At 33.5% G+C, this 12,609-nt stretch overlaps 1 protein-coding gene across 1 annotated transcript; it reads right to left on the minus strand.

The window, feature by feature from the left end:
* Positions 1–4,247: 4,247 nt before the first annotated feature.
* On the minus strand, positions 4,248–9,200 carry LOC149264299 (putative chloride channel-like protein CLC-g). The gene is made up of 7 exons (XM_089389494.1): positions 8,673–9,200; positions 8,377–8,577; positions 7,113–7,290; positions 6,591–6,853; positions 6,031–6,300; positions 4,792–5,920; positions 4,248–4,517 (listed from the first exon to the last, which is right to left on the minus strand). The coding sequence occupies exons 1-7, from the start codon at positions 8,849–8,851 to the stop codon at positions 4,395–4,397; spliced, it is 2,343 nt and encodes a 780-aa protein (XP_089245620.1). The 5' UTR covers positions 8,852–9,200; the 3' UTR covers positions 4,248–4,394.
* Between the last annotated feature and the right edge of the window lie 3,409 nt (positions 9,201–12,609).

The raw sequence follows: 12,609 nt of genomic DNA on the forward strand, positions 1-12,609 counted from the left end.
TACTTCTTCTGCAATGGAATGTAAGATTATCAAAGGAGAGAGGTGATCAATCTCTCTAATTATGATATTTACACACAAAACAAAAAATTTGTATTAATAAAACAAGTTCTCAAAGGAAAAATCAAAAGAATTTATACCTGCTTTGGAATTGGTGCCCCAAGTTGAATGTTGTTTCTTTTCAACAATTTATTTCATTATTTGCCATTTCAAACTCTAATGTTAGATTTCTCATTGTGTATATCTTGTTGAGATCTTTCCAACAATACTTAAATCATCAAAATCTGATTTTGTATGAGAAAGATGGCTAATTTGAACAATGAGGTTTTTCTAGCTGCGGAATTAGAGAACAACTGCGGAATTGGACTTTAGCTGCGGAATGTGCACAGTTTTTGTAGCTAAAAATCTTGAATAAAAAGTTAGCCATTCATTTTTCATCATCAATCCAAAATTAATCAATACCTTCAGAAAATAACTTATTCATTTCATTGATTCAAAATTATTATTTTTTTCTTGACATGCAGCGACTCAGTGTGGTGACTCAGTGTGGAGACTTAGTGAAAACACTCAACTTGACTTCCCTTTGACCAGGGTCTTTTTCATCAAATTTGACCGAATGAATAGGACACCATCCATGTACTGACATTCCCCCAACTACTCGTGTGGCTTGTTTTGCTTGATGACACCTGCAATCTAGAGTTTAACAAAACAGCTGCGGAAAGTTGAGCCAGCTGCGGAAAGTTGAGCCAGCTGCGGAAAGTTGAATCAGCTGCGGAAAATGGCTGCAACAGTCAACCATCAGTTTCAAGTTATTTTCTTCATTGTTTTCATGTAGGAACTCTGTGAATTGTAGTAGCATATGGAGCAAACCAAGGTACTTACTCTTTTGCTGCATTTTTTTTTTGTGTGCTGACGGATTTTATATCATCGCATGCCTTTTGGTATTCATATAATACAAATCGATTGAACACATATTCAGAATGTTTGTGTGTGACATTTATAATTTATACCATCAGCCAAAAGAAATTTAAGGTGTTGACGAATTGACTTTTTCAACAAAAGCACGTGAAGTGATAACAGTTGTGTTAGCGGGGAATGGAGAAGGTTTGACACAGCGTCCACATATGTAACATGAAACTGCCTGAAGAAACCATTCACGGATTCAACCAAACAAACCACGGCATCCACCTTGGCATAATGGAGTATGAGTAAAAGACGGAAGTTGTGAGACATGGTGGGAGACGTGGGCGAGTCTGAGTTAAAAATGGAATAGGATTAGACGGGTGGCAGAAGACGTGTTACCTCAAACAACCAAAGCATGCCGTGTTTGAATTGTTCTTTGTTCATTTAATAAAAATCTTTTTTTCCTCATATTCAGTGACACCGTGGATGACCTGGCTACCAAGGAAATCGGATCTGAGCAGATTTCTCAAGGAAAACGAAATATGGTCGCAACTATAAAAAAAAAACATTGTTTTTTCACATGCGGCAAGCAAAAAGAGGCTCCAAAGAACCGATGATTTCTCCCAGACCGCCACAAATCTCCTAAAACGATTTCTAGGTTATCTAATTGACCCAGCTGGAGAAAAAAACCCATGTTTTATTTTCTTCAAATTCGCCTCTGTTTGGGCAAATCGAGCGTTTGAAGTTAGACGTTTTTTAAGCTATTACGTTTTTCTGAGTTTTACTGTTCTGCAGGTGTATTACACAAGTACAATGTCAGAGTTGAAGAATTGGGGCGACTGATAGTCACAGGTTTGTTATCTGAAAACAGAATAATGAGCCAATCGTTGATCTATTATCATCATGTTTAGTCAATATTTAGAAATGTCAAACGATGACGCCCAACCCACAGGTTGCCAAACAATTGCTGTAGTGGTTGTTTTTAATAATGGTACCTTGGATTTTTAAAACAACGACTTAATAATTTTGTTGAAGCTTGCAGATTAGATTGTTTATATCACAGGTTTTGTAGGTGGTGGAAATCTAAGTGGCAGCAATAATTGTATTGAGCTTATTGATTCATTCTAACTCAGATCAATCTCCAAATAATTATGGTGAATGCTGAACTCATCCCCTGAATTAGATCTGCAATCTAATGGATATAATGGCAGAGGAACTTGGCTCCAACAGTAAGAGGATTTGACCCCTGAAATAAGATAAAATTCAGCTAACAAATTTGTCCTTCTGTCAGCAAATGTAATCAGCTTACATGCTCTCGCCCTTGGAGAAAAATGATTACTTTGCCCTCAATAATTTAATGGATCACCAGAAGCTACCTTCAAGAATTCAACCCTCTGTTTCTAACTGATAATGTAGCTATCCAAAGGTGAAATCAACTCAGAAATCTGCCACTAAATGATGAATGCCTCCTACAGGAATCAACTTCCAAAAATGCACGATTCGGTTCTCAAACAAGGAGCTCAATCCATCTGAACAATAATAAATTTCAGTCTCTAAAAAGAAATGCCGAAACCCCTTGATGGAGTTATCATGGATTCTTCAAATTTGCATTCACCTCCTCATTGTTACCTAATCGTTTTAACATTCGATCCCCTTCTTTTTTCTCTCACATATACAGTGCATTTTTTATGTTGCAGGTTTATTTCAGGTCAAAGCTTGAACAAGGAGACAGATTTTCTTATTGAAGCCACAATGAAAAGCTAGGATTCAAGATAGCCATAGATTGTTTTTTTCTCTGAAGTTGTAAATTTTTATATTGCTTCGTCATACCTGCATTTTCATTTTATTGCACTAACATCTTGACTGTAAATTTGAAAAACAGAGTGGTGGCTGCAGAAACTGCTTCTGGCTGCGGAAGCTGATTCCAGCTGCGGAAACTTGGCACAGCAACCACTTAGCTAAATACAAATAGTTAGGCAATAACTATCTGAATGGGAATGATCATGGGGAAAAAAACTTTTATTGATGAAATGAAATGGATGGCATGGAGTGAAAATGGAAATGAAATGAAGTTTATTTTGTCTCTTTTTCTTTTTTTTTTCTCTTTTTTTTTTAATCAATTGAAATGATGAAGTTTATTTTGTCTCCTATTTTTTTTTTTTTTTTTTTTTACGCATAACAATCTTTTTTCTGATCCTCCAGATCACACAAAGTGCAAGAGGAGAGCATACTCAAGAATTATTAATTTTTTTTTATTTTTTTTTACATAACAATCCTTTTTCTGATCCTCCAGATCACACAAAGTGCAAGAGGAGAGCATACTCAAGAATTATTATTTTTTTTTTTCATTTTTTTTTTACATAACAATCCTTTTTCTGATCTACATTTTCTTTGTACACACACTCTATAAAAAATACTAGCTAAAAGTTCACTCTAGATGTCAATATACTTGTTCATATCTCTATGCCCTTATCTATTAATTGGTCCAATCTCCCTAAAATATGCAGCAACCTTTATTATTGTTGCTTTGATGTCTAGTTATTGTTGAAAAATATTCTTATTTCTGCATCTCCAAATCCACAAAAATATATAAAAACATAATGTAGAGTATTTTTTATGTGGTATGAACCAGGAAAATAGACCTCTCTCAATCAATCGATCCATGTGGCCACATGCCTTTGATGCCTTTGATGTTAGAGTATTAGTACCATAACCCCATCCCAAATAGCTATTGGGAATAGAGATTTTAAAAATAAATAAAGAATATCCTCCATGGTTGCCCAGCGTAAAAAAGACAAATGCTTGGTCTTTGATGTTCCCTATAGATTAATATATCCCAAGTGATAATCTTTCAGTTACCGATTAATATATCTCAAGGGGTAATCGTTGAGCTATGGGAACATTTTTCAAACCATTGAAGGTTAGGTAAATTACTTTTACTCACCTAACAGCAGATATTTCTTTTTTTATATCGATTTTTATAGGACTGCTCACGCATACTTTCAGGTGACTCACATTCCAAAGCAGTTGGGCCTATCAACTCTTCCATTTTACTTTCATCTTGAGTATGGTGGAGCACATGCCTTTGAGGATTATTTTTCAAATGCCAAAGTAGTTAGGGTTATCCATTACTGATTTTTCGTTTCCATTTTCAAGATCGTGGATCACATGATCCACATTTTCCCGAAAAACATTCCTTTAATTTTCAGCATGGTGCTTATAAAACTGAATCATTTGCGACAAACTCCATACTTTCATATGGATGTGAATGACATTTTGTTCACATTTTGGCTAGTTTATTAACGGATCATTAGAAAATTTCTATTACAGTATTTTTTTTTGGGGTCAAAATACATTTTTTTTCTTTGAAAATCTATTGTCTTAAGAACTTGCTTATAAAATGTACCCAAAAATTTCTGTGATGGCACATTGCATTGGAGACCCTTTTGGTTCACAGCTCTTCAAATTTCTAGTTGGAAGTCATTTAGTTGCTGTTATAATAAACATGGCCAAGCCGTCAACCTTTTGGTTTCCCTTCTTCTAAGATAAGGATGGAGACCAAAGATATGTGCAGGCATAAAATCATGTCGAGTTAGTATCCCCACAATTGGAGCTCTCTGCAAAAGAAAGGAGACGAGAATGAGAACATACCACAGAAATGATTATAATGAGATGGTATATATAGAACAGTTTATCATCTCAGTCTCAAAAGTACTAATGGTGCTTAATGTGTGCGCCTGTGTGGAGGTTCTACATAACAACTTGTAGTTGTGCTTCACTAGGGTTTTGCGAAAGATGGATAGAATGTGTAAAAACATGTGATATTGTTGATAAGATGAATGAGTTATCAAAATTATAAAATGTCTGGTAATTCTGTCAGCAAACACTTACCCCTAATTCTTTAGGCATCACACAGAGATGCCTCAAGCCTAGATTCCGGAAAAGGAAGAATGCCTTTTCCAATGATGAGGTCTCCACAACAGTGTATGGTGAGGTATTGCAGAATGGATGTAAATCAATATACATGTCCTGTTCCTCCTCACTTATGTCAATGTCTTCAATCATGAGGCCTCTTCCTGAACCTTGTTTTGCAAAGTCTGCAGAGAACTTAGTTAATTCTCCAGAAACAAGAGCCTGTGAAGGTTGAAATTCTTTCCTCTTCAGCAAAACTAATAAATGTGACCTAATTATAAGGCCATACACGACTGGACTTTCTGAAGGAGGAAGTTCATCTATGACAGGGAAGCCATTGTGCTTAGTATTCATCAAAATGTGTACTATCTTTCCAACTTTTTCTATTCCAGAAAAGGTTACCAATGGACCTGTAATAACATCACCGGCAGTCAGGTTCTTCATATATGGTTCAGGATGTTCTTCCAAGAACGGAAACCCCTTCAAGTGCACAATCATATCATATACACCGTTGTTGAAAGCATCAGCTACTCTCTTTGAGATTAACAGGACAAACATAATGGAAGGGAGCAATGACAAGTTATTTGTTAGCTCCAAGAGGACAACACACAATGAAACTGTCACCCTCATTGAGCCCCCGAGAAAAGAGGCTGCGCCAAGCACAGCACAAAGCCCCTGATCAATGTCTGTGAAGGATCCAATCAACTGCCCAAGGGAACGGCCATACGTGGAACCTATTAAAATTATGGGTATGAAGAGACCCGATGGGAGTGAGAGTCCATATGTTACTAGTGCCAATGTGAAAATACCCACAAAGTAGAGCATGAGTGATGATTGATGAAATTCATCCCCTGTTCCAGAGCTGAAGATATTTTTAATGGCACCAGCATTTGTAGTGAAAAGCAAGCTGGCAAGGTCATTGTATTGACCTGCTGGACAGTTGAATGGCTTGAAGTTTCCTCTGCTGTCAGTGCTAGGACATTCTTCGGTGATCATTTCCGCTGTCGGACAAGGCTTGCATTTTGCAAGCCATGGAAGTCCAAATATACAACAAGATGTAAAGATGGAGACAGCAGAGGCAAGAAGCATTTTAGATATAGGTCCCTTCCTGTATCAATATTATATACCCATGCCATTCATGAACACTCTGTACAAAGATTTTGCAAATTGAAAACAAGGTTTAAGACTCTAATACAATAGCATTTTCTAGAAACATACCGATTGATGAGGGAATAGAGCCTCAGAGTCTTCCCAAGAAGGTAGTTGTAGACCGCTCCCACTATTCCTCCAGTAATTCCAAGTATCAGCACAGGAAGCAGATCAGCAAATTCATACTTGAACGTCACAGAACTCACATCAAACATTATCAGGCAACCATTTCTCAAGAAGCCGCAGTTTCCACCTTCACAATAAGTTATGAATCCCTTCAGCACCACAGCGACCACTGCTGTGGTGAAAAATGTCCTCCAAAGAAGAGCACTTCGCCACCTGATAAAAGCATTCAAAACCACTATATTTTACTCTTTTCTTTTGTTTACTGGTGTCAAAGAAAAAGCTACATGTGCAGCAACTTCTGCGTTATAACTTATAAGCCATAGTTCTTATCGTCAGATATATTCCACGGTTGTTTGACACTACCTGAACTTTGAATACAGGGTCACATCCTTACCAGACACATGTTCAGAAATTGGAATCCTGATGTTGTACTTGGGTGTAATAAGGGTTAAGATCACATTCAACAACTCTGAAATTGAATCACAAAGGAAGTATTCACATACCATGTTGCTATTTCTTCTAGTGCAAAGAGCACACCACCAATCGGTGCACGGAATGCAGCAGCCACACCAGCAGCAGCACCACATGTGACAAGATCACGCCTGTCTTGATCATTTTTGAAGTACCTCAGCCATCTCCATGTTAGATGATATCGTTTTGAGCCACCCTGTCCCAGCAGAGATGCTACGCAAGACCCAGTGTGTATCAGGGGACCTTCCTTCCCTAGCTCCAATCCCGCGGACACAGCCAATATGCTTCCAAATACCTGCACACAACCAAAATTTAAAAACCATTACAAAACAAATGAAACTCAAGAAAAGGCTAGAGTTCAACATCCAGATATGTAGCAACTGACCAGAATGGCATCCATTCCTTTTGACATTTTCCACAGCCCCACCAGATAAAAGTTCTGGAAAAATAGTTTTATTTCTTATGGGGCCTTAGATATAGGGTTGCACTTCTGGTCAGACATACACAAACCTTAACAGTCCATGAGAATTCATTTGTGCTTGATATGTACATACCTTAACAAAAAGGGTCTTTGGACCTAAAAATCCTGGCACATCCACCCCATTCAGGTAAGCCTTGACTTCTGGCACACCACCGCCGGCTGCTATTGGTTCAATATAAACAACTAATGCTGCTGCCAATAAAGTCAGTGCTAAATTAGCACCTGTAACCACCAAAAAAGCTAATAGATACCTGCATTAAACACATTTCAACCCATTGTCAAAACAATAAACACTCCCATTATCCACTGCCGTTCAGAACTACTACTCTCACCAAGTATTCTCATTGATTGAGAAAATCCTATTGACGGTTTCAAAATCAAACAAACAAACAAAATGATCCTTGCATGAAATACAAGGTTGTATTGCATCATCACCTCCATATGTTATTTTATGGAAGTTTTCCAGGGAAACATTTTCTCTGAAACTTTTCTGGTTTTTGATTATTTTAGAGGTTTTTAATATATGTGTTGGAGTGAAGTTAAGATTTCAAAATTGAAAAAAATTATACGAATATATATGGGCGTTGTAAGAGGGTGTTATTTTTGCAAGAAAATAATAGAAATTATAGTTATTTTTTGATAAAATTTGGTTAAAAATTTTCAAAATCTTAATTAGAGATGTCAAACATCAAATTTTTAGATAAAATGTTTTCAATGATATTAAATCTATTTTCACTACGATTTAAACACTCTTAATGTCAATTTTTTTTGGAAAAAAAAAAAACAGAAACAAAAGTAGCATTTTATAAATAACGCGCTATATATATCCCTATATGCAGTCGGTATATTAAATATAAATGATACTTTTGGGATGGACTGAAAATCCACTATATGTTACTCTTAGCTTTGTCTTTGCCACACGAATATTATAATTTCACAATATTGTGTAAATGTTTGTTTATATATTAATTATACATTTTGGGAAATGGTTGAGTGTATTTATATCATATTAATTTTAAAAATATTTCAAAATTATTATCATAAAAATACTTTAATTTTCAAAATATTGATACAAATTAATATTTTGAAGACTGAGTGTAAAAGAGATGTATAAAAAACCAAAGTATACTGTGCTAGTGGGTAACAAATAACTAATTTGCCAATGGACAATAAATATGTGAAACCAAACCATATGGGTATGTGAATGTAAAGTAAAGCAAAACTGTAGATAGTTATATGACTGTAAAGTAAAGCAAAACTGTAGATAGTTATTTGAGTGTAAAGTAAAACAAAAGCCTGGCGCATGTAAATGCCGGAATTAAGATTCTGGTCAGTACCTATTCTGTGATATCAATTTAGAGGAAACAAGAAGCTTCAACCCTGCAATGTTTTCTGTTACCAGGTTCACAAAGGCTGCAATGATGCCGACGAACAGGCCAATCAGAAATGCCAATGCCCATTTCAAAAATATGTATTGAAACAGTTCTACACTTGTTCTGGGCCTCCACTCTTGCTTGAACAGATCGTTTTCAATAATTCTGCAAAGTTATACACAAGGCAAAATTCTGAGTTACACAAAAGCGAAAAAGTGCAATCCAGATCAAGTTCAGAGAAAAATACAATCCGTTCTTACTCGTAGTCCAAACTCTCTAGATCAGGAGGGGCCTGTTCTCCCACAAGAGCCGTCTGACTAGTCCCGAGAAATACAGTAAACCCATTAAATCTACCTTGTCTTTGTTTCAGAAAAGGCTCGGATAACCCTCTTTCCAGCGCTGAGTATTTATCATCCTTGATATCAGCATCGGATTCCATTACTCTCCGAATAATATTTCGCAATGCACGTAACGAATTTATATGTTTTAGTGGCCTGAATTCTCCTTATATTCATCACCATGTATCTGTAAATAATACAAGGTGACAAACGCCATGCATATAGCAGCAGAGTGGATCGAACTTGCGATCAATAGCAGCCGAAGGCATGACTTTTCAACATAAGCCTGCAATCAGCGAGCGAGATTTTATAATAGTTACAGTCATGGCAACAGTTTTCAAACCATTGAAGCTTGAATATAAAAGTATGTAAACTACGTTTACTCACCTAACAGCAAATATTTCTCTTTTTTTTTTATATATAGATTTTTATAGGACTGCTCACGCATACTTTCACGTGACTCAAATTCTAAAGCAGTTGGGGCTATCAACTCTTCCATTTTACTTTCATCTTGAATATCGTAGAGCACATGCCTTTGAGGATTATTTTTCAAATGCCGTAGTAGTTGGGGTTTTACCTATTCTTTATTTTTCGTTTTGATTTTCAATGTCGTGGATCACATGACTCACATTTTCATATTTTCATGAGAAACACTCCGAATATTTAACAAATCTCTTTTCATATTACTTCCTTTCATTTTCACCATGGTGATTATAAAATTAAATCATTTGCGACCAGCTCCAATATTTAACAAATCTCTTTTCATATTACTTCCTTTCATTTTCACCATGGTGATTATAAAATTAAATCATTTGCGACAAGTCAAATCTCTTTTCATATTACTTCCTTTCATTTTCACCAGGGTGATTATAAAATTATGCGACAAGCTCCAATATTTAACAAATCTCTTTTCATATTACTTCCTTTCATTTTCACCATGGTGATTATAAAATTAAATCATTTGCGACAAGTCAAATCTCTTTTCATATTACTTCCTTTCATTTTCACCAGGGTGATTATAAAATTATGCGACAAGCTCCAATATTTAACAAATCTCTTTTCATATTACTTCCTTTCATTTTCACCATGGTGATTATAAAATTAAATCATTTGCAACAAGCTCCATATTTTCGGATGGATCTGAATGACATTTTGTTGAACATTTGACAACTGAATCTTATCTTACATAAACAAATCACCGTTACATCACCATATTTTAATTTCTGAAATTATCACATTGATATATCTAAATAAGGCTCACAACCATATCAATTAAATGAATATCAGTTAAATGATAGATCAAATACTGATTGCGAAGTGCATTTGTCTTATGGTCAGAATCATGTAAATAAATAAATAAATAAATAAATAAATAAATAAATAAATAAATATAAACTATCAAAATAACGGTTAGAGTTTCATTAGATCTCTTTTATACCTTAATTATTAAAATATATTTAAAAATAAACATTCTTATAAGTTTAATTAATGGATTTAAATATAAAAATAATATCTAAAATATTGAAATTGATTTAATATTAGTTTATTTAAACTATATAAATAATAGTATAGTAATGTTGAATAAGTAGTAAAATACACAAATATTCAAAAGTATCTATGTCAAAAAAATGAAAATACCCATATAGATCTATCAAGTCTGGAGGGAAAATATGTTGAGGTGTAAACCTCAAAAGGTTTTTATTGAAAAAGTATTTTCATTTGGATATTTGATCCTTTTTGACACTTAGTATTAATAAGAATCTACCTTAATTATATATGTGTGAACTCTATGTTAAGAACGTACTAATAAAATGTTTTGATAAGAGGAAGTTGTATTTTGTTGACATTACAAATTTTAATCAACACAAAAGCATTTTTTTTGGGTTATTATTACATTTTAAAATATACTTTCCTTATATTAAGAAGTATAAAAGACGTATCCATAAAACATAATCTATTTCTTATATATATACATGTCAACTCCATACATATATATATATAAATATAATTAATGTAACTTAAAACCAAAATATTCCTAAAATGAATTAAACATCTTTTTCAGACTTATCTGTAATATCAAAATGTCACGTGTAAATTTAATAGTAAGTAATAAAACAATTATACATTTCTTTTAAGTTAAAAATAGAAACAATCATAAATTGTATTATTTTTTTTACTTTAAATTACTCTAATAAAATTAAAATTAAAATCATTAAATTTTTTATAATTATTTTTTAATATAATATTATTTTAATATTTTTAAATATAGCTCCACTTAAAATCATTAAATTTTTTTATAATTATTTTTTAATATAATATTATTTTAATATTTTTAAATATAACTCCACTCACTATATGACACATCTCAACTCAAAAATTCTTTTATTATTCTATACCAAAGCATATGTATCCCCAAAATAATAGCTCTTGAGAATAATACATTACATCTTGATTTATCATTTATCATTTTATCCATTTCAATTATGATAATATATGATATGCTTTTAAATATACTTTTTAAAAATAAATATATTTCATTTCGTTTTATATGAAATTTAAATGCGTTTCTCTTATTACCCATTTATGATCGAAACCATCACAGCACTATTCATAATTTCATTTTTTATGTTATAATGAATTATTAGTTATTAGTTTTTAAAATGATGTTATGAATCTATTATTTATTTCATTTTTTATGTTATAATGAATTATTAGTTATTAGTTTTTAAAATGATGTTATGAATCTATTATTTATAGTTACTTGATTTTAAGTCTTTGTGTGGGTCCTATTAAGAATATGGTGAAATATTTTATATTAATTTTTAATAGTATATTTTAATATTATTGTAAAGTATAATTAATTTTATTTAGATAATTTAGTAATTATATATATATATATATATATATATTTCTTTTGGAAAAAGTCGTAATTTTTATTAAAAAAAAAAAATTACATTTCGTAGATACATGAGCATATACTGTACGTGGGGCTAAAAACCTATCTAGTTTGAGTAGTCAAGATAAGAGGTGTGCTTCATGGAGACACTAATCTATTACTGAGATTGCAATATATAATAAGTATTTACTCTACGTAGAGAGTATAAAAAAATCTGTCATATATAAGTCTATTTTCATTGTGCATATATATAAAAGCTATATAAACAAAAATATTTCAAGCTCCTTCTGAGCTAGTTAAATTGATATGTCTATAAAAGGTCAATGATAGTACTGATGGAAAGTTCCATCCTTCTGCTCCAGTATCCTCCACGTTCCTATAGGCCTGTGCGCTGCTTCCTTGGATAGCAAATCGGCAACTGTGTTCCACTCCCTGTATATGTGATGACAAATAAATGTGTCAAATAAATTTATAAGTCTATGGACTTCTTCCATGATATGTCTCAGAGAATATGCATTACAATTTGCATTTTTATTTATCCAATTGCATACAATTTTTGAATCTCCAAATAGTTGTAAGTTTCTGCATTGTTTTTCTAGTGCAAATTGTATGGTGTATTTTGCTGTGATAAGCTCATCAAAATTGCTAGTCCCTCTTCCAAATCTCATTTGTATTTTGTAATAATGGGACGCTGAAAGATGTAGTATAGCACCTCCCCCACATCTTGCGTCTTGTGCTAAGTCATCAAAATATGCCCAGGGATGTGCATGGTTTATGCTTTCAGGAATGATATGCCTGGGAGTAGAGCTAGATTCAACCTTCAGAATGAGATGGTAGTCAGCTAGTATGCGAGCAGTTATGGTCGGCCAGTAGGGGAGGGAGTTCTGAAAGATATATTTATTACAGGAAATCCAAATGGCCCAACAAGTAAGAATGGGAAGATTCCTGGCTTTCGCCGAGGGG

The sequence above is a fragment of the Pinus tabuliformis genome, chromosome 6 (genome assembly GCF_031772625.1).
Source record: "Pinus tabuliformis cultivar Carrire ecotype Pingquan chromosome 6, CPIR1, whole genome shotgun sequence".
In the NCBI taxonomy this organism is placed as follows: Eukaryota; Viridiplantae; Streptophyta; class Pinopsida; order Pinales; family Pinaceae; genus Pinus; species Pinus tabuliformis.

Bases quoted from the DNA above. Each gene is read 5' to 3' on its own strand.
- LOC149264299 (XM_089389494.1), bottom strand. From the start codon at position 8,851: ATGGAATCCGATGCTGATATCAAGGATGATAAATACTCAGCGCTGGAA. The intron at 8,578-8,672 runs GTAAGAACGGAT...ATAACTTTGCAG, and splicing joins CTAGAGAGTTTGGACTACGA to AATTATTGAAAACGATCTGT. The intron at 6,854-7,112 runs GTATGTACATAT...GGTTGTGTGCAG, and splicing joins CAAAGACCCTTTTTGTTAAG to GTATTTGGAAGCATATTGGC.